At 42.6% G+C, this 13,748-nt stretch overlaps 1 protein-coding gene across 1 annotated transcript in view; it reads right to left on the bottom strand.

The window, feature by feature from the left end:
* Positions 1-13,748, bottom strand: part of OTOA (otoancorin) — a 71,114-nt gene that overhangs the window by 15,430 nt on the left and 41,936 nt on the right. The window contains exons 14-18 of the mRNA XM_049904394.1: positions 10,189-10,324; positions 8,856-9,052; positions 7,055-7,148; positions 4,772-4,901; positions 1,183-1,370 (exon numbers count right to left, since the gene is read on the bottom strand). Of these exons, the coding sequence (XP_049760351.1) occupies positions 1,183-1,370; positions 4,772-4,901; positions 7,055-7,148; positions 8,856-9,052; positions 10,189-10,324 (745 nt within the window). The remainder of the gene's footprint in view (positions 1-1,182; positions 1,371-4,771; positions 4,902-7,054; positions 7,149-8,855; positions 9,053-10,188; positions 10,325-13,748) is intronic.

Below are 13,748 nucleotides of genomic sequence, written 5' to 3'. Positions count from 1 at the left end.
GAGTAAAAACAGTTATTGTTTATGTGCTGGAAAGACATGAGGTAAAGAATACCCTCATTTGATGCTACTGAGAATATGAACTGTTTTTTAGAGGGCAGTTTGGCTATATGCACTAAAAGCTTTTTAAATTTTTATGCTCTTTGACCCATAAATTCTACCTCTGGGAATTTGGCCTAAGGAAATAATGAGACAAGTGCCCAATGATATAGGTGGAAATACATTCCTTGTAGCATGAAAAAAGATACAAACAACCTAAAAATCTAACAATTGGCTAAATAAATAAGATCCAGCCATAAATTGAAATATATGGCTATTTAAAAATAGTAATAGATATTTATTTTTCTGATATGGAAAAATACCCACTCCATACTGTTGGGTATGGAAAGCAAGTTATAAAATAGTAAGTGAATATGATACCATATTTTGTTTTATGTATATATGTGTGTATGTGTATGCACATATATAATTATATGTGAAATACATAAATATATTTCACACCTATAAACAGAAGTCTGGGAAGCTATATACCAAAATATTAACAATACTTATCTCTGGATAAAGGATTATGACTGATTTTCTTCTTTATTATTTTCTGACTTTTCTCCAATAAATCCGGACTACTTATACCTTTTTTGAAAAATACAACTATAAATATAATTTTAAGGAATTTAATTTTTTTTTAACCCCACAGGGGTAATGAGACATTCCACAACTATCCTAACAGCTAGGACCCAAAACAGGCCACGAAAATGACCTTTTTAAAGCTGGCAAACTACTTCTAGTCCTCTTTTTACTCCTTTTTGCTACATTTCCAGGTGAATCTGCAGCAGATTCTCAGAAGGCCTGAGGCAAGCAGCAGTTCAGCTTATCCGAGTGGAGGGAAAAAAGGCACAGTCCCTGGAACCACTACGGTCAGAGGCACCAGAAACACACACAGAATCTGATTCACTGAGCATTCACTACGCACCAAGATCCATCGTTCCCCGACACAGTGCTAAGAAGGGGGAGCTAGAAACTTCCCCGTTTCTCAGATGAGGAAATCACAAGTATACCACTAAGCTGATGCGGTGAAATTTTAACATAGGGAACACCCCTTGAGGAGGGCTCTATCTATGCACAGAAAAGCTGCAGCTGTTGGTTTTCCCCTCTGTTTAATGCTTCCCCCTCTGACGTGGGCTCTACCTGTATTGCCTTCTCCTTCAGGGCTATCAGTTGAGGCCGGCTGAAACCCTTGATCGTGCCCAGAAGCTCCACATTCCTAATGAACGTGTCCTCCCCCATGCAGAGCAGGGCGTCGGGGGTCCAGCAGGCATTGGCTTCGGCCAACTTGAGGATGTCATCCGTAGAGGGAGCAGCAACTCCATGGCAACCTGAGGAATGCGGAGAAGCAGGTTAGGAACGGAGGACAGAGAATTTCAGGGAATTTTAGTCTATTTCTTTTTCTTTTTTGATTTATTTGGTGGTTGTTGAAAACATACACAACAAAACATACACCAATTCAACGGTTTCTACATGTACAATTCAACGACATTGATTACATTCTTCTCGTTGTGCAACCATTCTCATCCTCCTTTTCTGAATTCTTCCTCCCTCATTAACATAAACTCACTGTTCTCTAAGGTTCCTATCTAATCCGTCAAGTGGCTGTTGTCAATTTGATCCCATATAGAAAGATCTTAAAAGAGCACAATGCTCAAGGCAGACATTCTTTGTAAGACGTTCTTTAGTAGTTAAACTAAACTATTGTTTGGTTTTCAGAAGTAGAGGAACCCTGGTGGAGCAGTGATTAAGAGCTCAGCTGCCAACCAAAAGGTCAGCAGTTTGAATCCACTAGCCAGCTATTTCTTGGAAACCCTATGGGACAGTTCTACTCTGTCCCATAGGATCGTTATGAGTCAGAAACTACTAGATGGCAATGGGTCTCTCTCTCTCTCTCAGGGGATATTTTTAGTTTAAGTCTTAAAGATTATGTCAGGGCAATAGTTTCAGGGGTTCATTTAGCCTCCATGGCTCCAGAAAGTCTGGAGTCCATAAGAATTTTAAATTCTGTTCTACATTTCCCCCCTTTTGGTCAGGATTTTTCTATAGAATCTTTTATCAAAATGTTCAGTAACAGTAGCCAGGCACCATCTGGTCTCATAGCAAAGGAGACAGTCGTTCATGGAGAAAATTAGCCACACATTCCATATCCTCCTCCTATTCCTGACTCTCCTTCTTCCTCTGTTGCTTCAGGCAAATAGAGACCATATTCTTCTCCAGTTGTATTTACTCATGAGAGGCAGTATAGCAGACGCAGGGGCCAGTTTGAATCCCACTTCTGTCATTTCTTGCTAATTTTTCTGGTAACAAAATAGTGGAAATTCTAACTTTTTGCATACCCACATGCACACAGTAGAATCTTTGCAAAATTATAACTGGACTTTGAACCCCTTGAGGGCAGTAGAAGCTGCTGGTGAACAGTTCTGGATTTAGGTTTAAATCCAAAGCTATTTAACCCCTCTGTACCTCAGTTTCCTCATCTATAAAATGGGGATACATTACCTCATAGGATTGTTGTTAGGACTATATATGTTAATATAAATAAAGCACATAGAACAGTGCCAGTCATACAGTAAGCACTCAATAAATATTAGCCATTCTTACTATTTATGTTACCTGTCTGGCCCCACCTACGCATTTGAGTTTGCAACCCAGCATTAAGGAGTCCAGGATTATGAGGAAGGATCACTCCTATCCAATTTGTAGGATGATTTGCCTTCCATCAAAATTATAGTAGGGGTCAGGGGGCTTAAAAACTAGAGAGCAGCCATCTAAGATGCATCAATTGGTCCCAACCCATCTGGAGCAAAGGAGAATGAAGAACACCAAAGACACAAGGAAAATATTAGCCCAAGAGACAATAAGGGCCAAGTGAACCAGAGACTCCATTAGCCTGACACCAGAAGAACTAGGTGGTGCCCAGCCACCACCAATGACCGTCCTGACAGAGAACACAACAGAGAGTCCCTGACAGAGCAGAAGAAAAATGGGGTGCAGAACTCAAATTCTAGTAAAAAGACCAGACTTAATGATCTGAGATTAGAGGAACCCCAGAAGACATGGCCCCCAGACTCTCTGTTAACCCAGTGCTACAACCATTCCTGAAGCAATCTATTCAGACAATGATTAGGCTGGACTATAAGACAAAAATGATACTCACGAAGAGTGTGCTTCTTAATTCAAGTAGATACATGAGACTAAACAGGCAGCTCCTGTCCAGAGGTGAAATGAGAAGGCAGAGAGGGACAGAAGCCGGTTGAATGGACATGGGAATCCAGAGTGGAAAGGAGTGTGCTCTCACAGTACAGGGATAGCAAGTAGGGTCACATAACAATGTGTGTATAAATTTTTGTATGAGAAACTAACTTGAGCTGTAAACTTTCACTTAAAGCACAATACAAGAAAAATTATCGTGGGGGGCTGTGGCCTTCCTGTCCCAGGAGGGAGGAGCCCATTTCCTGAGCAACAGGGGAAGCCCATTCTTTATGGTCTTTGCATAAGTTGAGCCTTACCTGACCAAACCAGTTACCCATCAACATGCAAGTAAAATATTGCCTCTGCTGGCCTAGATTTGCCCAACCTGGGGGGGAAAAAAAAAAAAGGCTCTTTGTGTTAAAAGAAATTCTAGATTTCTTGTCTTAGCAGCTAAGTGCAAAACATGCTCGCAGACTGACCTGCACTACCTGGGGCCAGGGCATTTCGCAAGCCCTGTGGCCACTCCCTTCTTGTTGCACCTTTAATGGAAATTCGCTTGGCTCCAATCAAGAAGTGAGACAGGGCCAAATCAAGGGTACCAGGGGTGGTCCTCGAACATCTATATCACAATCCACTTCAAGAGGAGAAAAGACCGATAGCTTATAAACTCTCCACCCCACCCCCAGTGAAAATAGGATTCAGTGATACCCTGGTAGCACAATGGTTAAGCACTCAGATGCTAACCGAGATGTCAGTGGTTCGAACCCACCAGCAGCTCCTCAAGAGAAAGATGTGACAGCCTGCTTCCACAAAGATTACAGTCTTGAAAACCCTATGGGGCAGTTCTACTCTGTCCTATATGGTCTCTGTGAGTAGGAATGGACTCTACAAAAAAAAAAAAAAAAACAGCAATAGGTTTTGTTTTGACAACAGAATTAGAGAGGAAAAAAATGGCTTAATAGAACATCAGGGACTTGATCTTATCACTGATTAGAATAGAGCCTGGCAGCAAATATTTGTTGAGTGAATGCACACACATACACACACAGTAAAATTAACAAAAATAAAACCAAATAGTAATTTCTGCTAATTCATCAATTACTACAAGGACAGCAGTAATTAATACCCAGACAACATAAGAAAACTTGGAATATGCGCCGGCACAGAGCTTCCCCTCCCCGAGGCGTGTGGCAAGCCTAACTTCCGCATATCCACATGCACACCGCAGGGGGGTTACAATGTTGCAACTGGACTGCTTGGCCTCCAAGGGCATCACGAGCTGGTGCAATACACCACCAGTATAAATCAAAGATCTGCCACTTAACTAGCCCTGTGACTTTGGCGGAGTCCTTTAATCTCTCTAAACTTTAGTTTCCTTCACGGAGGAAACAGAAGAAACCATAGTGCCCACCTAGAGGCTACAGACGAGGCTGAGGCAAATGCTCAGAGAGATGATCACCAAAGGTGAACCCACGATGAACTGTGACACTTCTTTGATCAAACGCCCCCAGGGATATTCCTCCTCAGAAACACTCACCAGAGCTGGGGTCAGAGCTGGGGTTCTCATCACTGCTGTTTCGAACAGATTCAAAGACAGCCCAGAGGAATTCTTTGGGGGGCAGGGTCCTGGTCATCTTGGAAGCTGTTTGTTGAAAGATATCAGGGAACTATGTGGGGGAAAGGGGATGAAAGAGGAAGAACAAATAATAATTAAAGCACATGGCCACACTAGTTTAATCAGAGTTTAAAGTGTTTAAACTGTAACACTGTTTACTGCTTTGTTTTCTTTACAGAAGTTTCTCCTATAAATTTTATCCCTAGCCCAACTAACCTGGTATCTACAGAATCCTATAATAACCTTCAACAGTAATCCAATCAATGCTACATAACATAAAGATACATCATTTTCCATCTATCAGATTGTCAAAAATAAAACAAAGTAATAATACCCAATGCTTGCCAAGATGTAGTAAATGATCACACTCATTTTTCTGTGGGACTGTTTGCAAGACAATCTGATACTATCTACCAAAAATGTAGGTATGCCTACCCCTTTTTTGGTTTGGTACTGCTTTTAATTTTATATTTTCATTAAAAGGAGAAGGAGGATTTCTGAACCAGCAATGAGAGGCTCTGGTTGCTTTGGAGAAAGTAGTATTTCTCATTTATAACTAAGGCACTTTGTCAAGATTTAGGGTATTGTTGGAAGACCTGTCCATGAACTCAGACAATTAAGCAAGCCTTCTCATGCATCTATCTACATGCCACTGTGGCCCAGTTCCCTCAAAGGGAAAAGCACCACTCGGATTAGAGTTCCTCTTTCTATTCTAGAGCTAATCTTCAGAATTAGAGTCACAGTCTAAGCCAGTAGTTCAACCCTGGCTGTACATAAGAATCACCCAGGGATTTTACAGTCACCCAGATCCCACCTCTAGAGATTCTGGCTTGTTCTGTGTCAGTCCATTTTAAATCTTTCCAGTTGATTTTTTTTATTGTTGTAAAAATACAAATATCACAACATTCGCCATTTCAACAATTTTCACGTATACAATTTCAGTGAGACCAATTAACATCAGTCAGGTTGTGCAACCATCTCCAATATCCATTGGCCATTTTTCTGGGGAAAAATGCAAATCACCCAGAAAAAAAAAATGTGGGGAACACATAAACAAAAACTCAATGCTACCTAAACAATGATTCCTCCCTTTCCTCCCATCTCTCCTGCCTCCGGCAACCAGTGTTAAACTCTGATCTCTTTATGCCTATCCTAGGTATTTCATTTTAGCGAGAGCCTAAAATATCTGTCCTTTGGGGACTGTCTTTAATGTGCAGCTAAGGTTGAAAGCAACTGCTCTAAGATAAGTACTTAACTTGTAAAAGCAACACCCGTAGCAGACTGAATGGTATTTTCCATTCTGTATTTTTAAAAGTGATAGTGTGTATAGGCATTAGGTAGGGTTTTTCTGAAAGAATGCAGAAAAAAGTGGGAACAGCAATTGTACCTGAGGAGGGAGGCTGGGGAACTAGAAGTGTCAGGTAGAAGGGAGGCTTGCTTTTCATCATATATCCTTTGGTTGAGTTGGGATTTGTTTTAACTGGGAACATGCATTGCTTATTTCGTCAAACATTTCAGGCATAAAAAGGTATAAAGAATAATACAACAAAACACCCATATGCCCACCACTCAGCTTAAGAAATAACACATCACAAATACAACCGAAGACTCTATCGGTCCCTCCCTTACCTTTTGCCTCCCTCCTTCCCCAGAAGTAACCAGGAATTTGGCATTAACCATTCTCACGTATGCTATGAAATTTCTCTTTTCTAGGTATGAACGTATAAACAAAATATAGAATTGTTTAGCATATGTTTAAACTTTAACTAGTATCTTGCCATATAGATTCTTCTGCAACTCAGTTTTCATTTATTCTACACTTTTTGAGACTTCACCATGTTGATGCAAGGCTTTTTCAGTTTAAAAAGTTAATTCAGGAAGATTAGATCAATATATATAATTTACACATCCAGTGTTTATGACTCTATGTTTGGACACCCAGGAAATGATTTTATTATGACTGGACGTAAGAACGTGTACAGGGCATATGTGAGTCTGGGTGACGTTCCATGTGTAAGGCCTTGCTAAGCATATGTGAGAACGAGTGTCTCGTGGGTACAAGTAGAGGTATTGAGAGTGTGTGGATGCGCTTTGTGATAGATTCGATTATTGTGCAGCAAATATTTACTACTTCCCCAGCCTCCACCCATGGAAGGAGACTACTTCCTGTCCCCTTCAAATTCCTTCTGCTTTCTTAAGAGGTACCTTTGTGGTGATAGAGCTTAATTCATCTCCTGAAAAAAGCGCCAGAAAAGGTCCCAAGTCCTTCGTGGTCTCAGCTGTCCAGTTCTGAGGGAGTCTAAGAAAAGATAATAAGCGGTAAGGTGAAAAATAAAGTTTTAATAAATATCTGTTCCCCTCGTCCACCAGCATCCTTTTCTTTCAGGAACAGATCATACTTATACCTGAAGAGGCTGTTGCGTGGCCCCATCTCTCTGACCAAGAAAATGGGCATATGATGCAAGCTGGCCAAACAGAATCATCCATGGAAATTTTGAGGGCATTACCAGAGAAGCTGTTTTTTTTTCCCCCCTGAGATTTCTAGCAGTAAGGAGGATTTGGGGGGCAATTCCTGTCACAAAGTGGAGAAAATAAAGTCCACACCAATACAGAGCTGAGAAATGGAACGTATTCCTGCTGATATAATTGGAGCCCCTGAATCCAGCCATTCCTGAAGTCCACCCCTGGAGTATTCCATTGCGCTCCATTTCTAAACTCAATAAATCCCCACTTTTTTAAGTTTGAATTGCTTTTTTGTTATTTACATCACAGTGTTTTCTTCCTCCCCATCCTCAATAGAATTGTAGAGATACATTTCTTTTAAATTAGCAAAACAGACTTTTCTTGAAGTAAGTCAAGATTTCCTCTTGAACTTGACAGGAAAATAACAACATTGACCCAGTAGCCACTTTTTTTTTTTTAATACAGGTCTCCAGTGTCCAAAGTGAAGTGCATCACGCTATATTTGGTGACATCTCTAAAGGTGGTCTGCCCAGTTAGCAGGGACAGACTCTGTCTAGAATAGAGGAGAACCAGCCCTGGCCAAAGAGATACTGCCCCCCTCCCCCATTCTTTGATTAAAAACATTAGCCACTAAATTCTAAGTTCTATGAGGACAGAAACCATACCCACCTTTATAACCACTGTCTCTTCAGCACTACTAATGATAACAATAGTTATCACATACTCAGCACTGTGTGCCAGGCACTGTTCCACAATCTTTACATGTATTCACTCATTTAATCATCACAACAACCCTATGGGGACGATTACTGTCCCCATTCTACAGATGCAAAAATTAAAGTACAAAAAAATTAAAAATTTCTTAAGAGCCAGTGAGTGATAGAAACAAAATTTTAACTCAAGGAGTCCTGCTCTGAAGTACACACCCTTAAACACTAAGAGTTCAGCACCTGCGACACAGAAGACCTCGTGGTTAAGGGCTCGGCTGCTAACTGAAAGGTCAGTGGTTCGAACCCAGGTCCACAGAAGTGACAGTCTGCTTCCATAAAGATTACAGCCTTGGAAACCCTATGGGGCATTTCTACTCTGTCCTAGAGGGTCACCATGAGTCAGAATCCATGCAGCAGGTTTGGTGACAGGTGCCTGGGACACAGTAATCACTCAAATATTTGTTGTCTGTCCTACTCAAATATCCAACCTAAGCTCAGAAAACCCTGCATTGGGACAGAACCATCCTGTCTTCTTCCAGGAAGCTCTCCCTCACCCAGAGCTGACAGTGCCTCCATTGCTTGCATCACCATCATCATTATTAAATTAAAAAAATAATAATAGCACCATGTTACATTTGTAAGGTGCCATCTTTTCAAAACTCCAGTCCATTATGCCAAGTGTCCTGGTGTCTTGTGTGAGGCCTACAGAATACCTACTATTGCTCTTACTTTACAGGGAATCTGAGGCCAAAAGAAGAAACCTAAGTATCTAAGGGGCCAGGTGCCCTTTCACCCACCACACCCACACCCCCGCTGCCACGCCTGACGCTCACCCATGCTGCTCCAGGAGCCTGCGCCGCACCACAGCCTTCTGCTCCGGGCTGAGGTCTGCACAGTCTCTGAGGCCGTGCAGGGCGGTAGCCCAGGCCCTGGGCGTGATCCCGTGCTCCATGATGGCTGCCGGCAAGTGGCAGAGCAGGCTCCCCAGCGTGTCCACGGCGTACTCGTCGGCGGTGGAGTCGTTCTGAAACTGACAAGTGAAGCTGATGAGACGATAGAGCGGGGCTCAAGATCATGATCCCTTCAAAAGGACTTCCCAATCGCAAACCTTGTAAAGATTCTGGGATCTCAGTTGGCTGCCCTGCGGTGGACTGGTAATAGGTGGCACCGGCCTGATTTTATTCCTGGATGCAAGCCTCAGAAGTTTGGAAAACCCCAGTGGGGAGAAGTTATGGGTAAGTCTTGGCACATCATAGACACTCAATAAATGTGAGCCATTGTTGTCATTGCTCTGGGGATATTTCGGATTTCATCAACCATTATAATAATTCTACAACAGTAATAAAAACAGCACCTCAAACTTTGCAGAGCACTCGACAGCCTTTCAAAATGACAAAAATCACTAACATTTACTGAAGGCTTACTATGTGCCACATACTGTTATAAACGTTTGCAGGTCTTAACCCATTCATCCTCAAAGAAACCAGAATAGCCCAAGCTGGTTGCCATCGAGTCGATTCCAACTCATAGCAACCCTACAGGACAGAGTAGAACTACCCCATAAGGTCTCTAAGGAGTGCCTGGCGGACTCGAACTGCCAACCTTTTGGTTAGCAGCTGTAGCACTTAACCACTAAGCCACCAGGGTTTCCAACCAGAAGAGGTAGGTACTAATATTATCTGCTTTTTAAAGAAACTACCAGCTAGTGGCAATGCTGGGATTCACACCCAGACCATCTGGCTCCAGGGTCTGACCACTGGGCCTTTGCATTAAGCAATGCCTTGCCTATTTCGTCCCCTCAATAATTCTACACCCATCTTATTGATGAGGAGACTGAGGCTCAGGAAGGAGAAATGACTTGTCTCAAAACCACATAACTAATCACTGGCAGAGGCATTCTAGAATCCAAGTCTAGACTCCAGACTCTGAGTACAGAGCTCTTTCCTATCCTCTAGATTGGCCTTTTCTCTTCTGGAATTGGGAGTCTCCACAACCAAGGGCCAAAATAGTCCCAGCCAGCTCTGAAATTCCCTAGTCAGACCTCTAGCCATCACAGCAGGCAAGACCCCTGCCAGATCCCTTTGAGGGTTCCCCATGATGTCGGTCCACAGACACCAGCGGGGAAGGAACAGCAGAGAAAGTCTCACCCAGGAAAAGTGTCCTTACCAGGCACTGCTGCACTTTCCTGAGGACCAAATTCTTTTTGTGAGAATCTAAAACCAAGGAGTCCAACTGACTTTTGCCCAGGCTGATCACAAAGGGCACACACTGGGAAGCTGGGACTGAAGCCAAGTAGCGGGCCCTGGAGAGAGATGGGGAGTACAGGAGGAGGGAAAAGTTGGCTGCTCTGTATTCGCCGCTGAACTCCGGGCCCATGTGCCCAGAGCTTATCACAAGGCTGTTATTTAAACGTTTTTCTCCCCAGTGGTTTGTGTATATATATAGTTCATTTTTGGTTGTTGTTGTTGTTGTTGAGAATATACACAGCAAAACATACACCAATTGAACAGTTTCTACACAACTCAGTAGCACTGATTACATTCTCTGAGTTGTGCAACCATTCTCACCTCTTTTTCTGAGTTGTTCCTCCCCCATTAACATAAACTCTCCCCGGTGATTTTTGTGCCTCTTTTTGGTGGTTAATCCCACCCACGCTGCTCCTCTTCTATGGCAGGAAACAAATTTCCCGTCATGCTCCTTTTCTATGTCCCAGCACCACTGATCAGAGAATTGGTTCTCCACAAACTTATGTTGACTGGTGTACTAGTTGGGGTAAGAAGAGGAGAGAGGAAAGGAAAAAATGGAAAAGACACAAAGAGGAGAGAGACTAAAATAGAAATTAAGGAAGAAAGATGGGGAGACAGTAGACAAAAACAAGAGCAAAGACTCCAAACTCCATCATCTCCTGCCCAGAACACTCTCCTAAGCTCCTGACCATCCATGTATTACCAACAGAGGCAATCCCTCCTCTCATGGGGAGAAAACTGGTTCTTGGGGATAAAAATTAAAAAATATATATATATATATATATATATTACAATGATTTTGACCCTGTAAAGCTCAATTGTACTTGACAAACTCTTACTCTTTAGTTTATAATTTCTCTTGCTGTGAGAAATTAAATTTTTCTCCTTAGGGGGTGATTATAGTTAAAGAACTTGAGACAAATGGATAAACAAAATGTCCTATATTGCTGTATCCATACAATGGGATATTATTCTGCCATAAGAAGGAATGAAATTCTAACACACGCTACAATATGGATGAACCTTGAAAACACTATACTAAGTGAAAGAAGCCAAACACAGAAGACCACTTATTATATGATCCCATTTCTATGAAATGTCTGGAATAGGCCAATCTATAGAATCAGAAAGTAGATCAGTGGTTGCTGAGGGTAGTGCGGTGGGGCTGGCAGGGGACTGATGACTACGGGACATGGGGTTTCCCTTTGTGATAATGAAAATGCTCTAAAATTGACTGTCGTTATCGTTGCACATATTTTTGAATATACTGAAAACCATTGAATTGTACACTATAAATGGATACGTTTCATGGTATGTGAATTATATCTCAATAAAGCTGTTTTAAAAATAAATGTTGAGAAACACTCCCTAAAACTATGAGCCTGCTCGTCATCACCATTTGAATATTCCAAAGCCAAACTCGACACCTTCCCTCAAACAGGTACATGTTCTTCCTCCTCTATCCTCACCACCACCTGTTGCTGAGTCGGTTTCAACTCATAATAACCCATGTGTGTCAGAGTAGAGCTGTACTCCACAGAGGTTAGATTGGCTGATTTCTTGGAAATAGATTGCCAGGCCTATCTTCCGAGGCACCACTGGATATGCTCAAACCTCCAACCTTTTGGTTAGCAGCCGAGCACATAAACAGTTCATACCATCCAGGGACTCCTTCTCTGTGCTAGCCTAGGTTATTCCTAAATCTATCATTGCTATCTCCTTAATATCATTCAAGTCTGTTCTCACCTCTCCACTCCCACTGTCTTATTTATTTCTTCATTCATTCAACAAATATCTACGACTCATAGCAACCCCATCGGGTTTCCGAAGCTATAAATCTCTACGGAAACAGACTGCCACATCTTTCTCCCCCTGAGCTGCTGGTGGTTTCAAACTGCTGACCTTTCAGTTAGCAGTCGATTGCTTTAGCCACTGTGCCACCAGGGCTCCTTATCTACTGCATGTCAAGTGCTATATTAGACACCAGGTACGGCAATGAACAAGGCATGAGTGGCCCCTGCCTTCATGGTGCTTACATTCTAGTGGGGGAAAGAAAACACACAAACCAATGAATGAAACATTTCAGCTAGTGATAAACATAAAGAGGAAAATAAAATGGTTCTGTAATAGAGAACAATGATGGCAGTAACAGGGGAGCCCCTTCTAAGGCAGCTGAGACATGGATGAGTGGAAGAAGCCAACCACACCAACGTCTGGGTTACTAAAATAAGCTACCGCTGTCTCCCTTGTTCCAGCCAGGCCCCCTGCATTCCCTCCTCTACACAGACAGGGGCAAAGATCTTTCTGAAACATACATCTGATGGCTATACCCAGAGTGCAGGTGAAACAGCTCAGAGTACCACAAGAGGCCCTTCGTGATCGGGCTGCCCTTATTTCTCTGGCCTACCCTCTCCCAGCTACTCTGCATGCACACGCTGTGTGTTCCCCTGAGTGCTCTGCTTTCCTCATCCACCACTGAATGAGATGTCTCTTGTGAGCTGCCTGGAGTACCCACCTTAAACTCTCTCGAGCTTTAGTTCAGTCTCCCCTGACTCTCCAGTCTGAAGGAGATAGTCCCTCCTCTGTGCCCAGTGTCCATTACAGCTGATTTTCAAGAAGAACCACCCCCTTCACTTTAAGTCTAAGAGGGTGGAGCCAATTCCATGCCCAGCTGCAGGGGTGCAATACAGACGGGGGTGCAACACAAGTCAGTCAAAGCTACCCATCCTCCCAACTCCAGTGATTGGTTTGAGGGGAGCAAAGTGGCTCAAATTAGGCCAAGAAACATTGAACTCATTACTTTTATTAAGAATGATGGGAAGAAAGTCTTTCCCTTTTCCTTGAATATGAATCTAGGAAGATGAACTGCCAGGGGGCACCAGAGAGAAAGAACTTGCCTAAGAGTGAAGTCAACAGTGGAAAACTAGGGCAAGAGACAGGGAGACAAATGACATCATTTGAACCCCTGGATCCAGCTATGCCTGAAGTCCACCCTTGAACTTTCCAGTTATCTGAACCAAAAATTCCCTCCTATCATCTAAGGCAGTTTGAGTTAAGATTCTGTCATTTTCAACCAAATATCAACTTGATATTATAATTGGCTTCCTGCTCATCTATTTTTCCCACATGAGATCGTAACCTCTTAAACTGGAAAAAATTTTGTTATCTCTGAGAATTAGCACAGAGTAAGCTCTCATCTGATTGAAAGAATGAAGACAAGAACAGGAGGAGGCAGGAGAAAGAAATGAAGAAGGAGAAAAGGAGAGAAACAGTGTCCAGGCAGTGTTTGAAAAGCAGGGCTTCCCCATAGGCCTGGAGTCTGAGTATCCAGGAGAAATGCCCACTGCTCACATCCACCCTGGTTTCCCTGGATCATGGACACAGCTGAGGCCAGCCCAGACAGGACTTGCTTCACTGGCACTCATTCAGACTTAGCTGCTTTTGCTTTGGTTTTTAAGTTCCAGGAAAAAAAAAAAAGCA

This window comes from Elephas maximus, chromosome 12, assembly GCF_024166365.1.
Source record: "Elephas maximus indicus isolate mEleMax1 chromosome 12, mEleMax1 primary haplotype, whole genome shotgun sequence".
In the NCBI taxonomy this organism is placed as follows: domain Eukaryota; kingdom Metazoa; phylum Chordata; class Mammalia; order Proboscidea; family Elephantidae; genus Elephas; species Elephas maximus.
The sequence above is the reverse complement of the archived record's forward strand: the minus strand, read 5'-3'. Positions and strand labels throughout refer to the sequence as shown.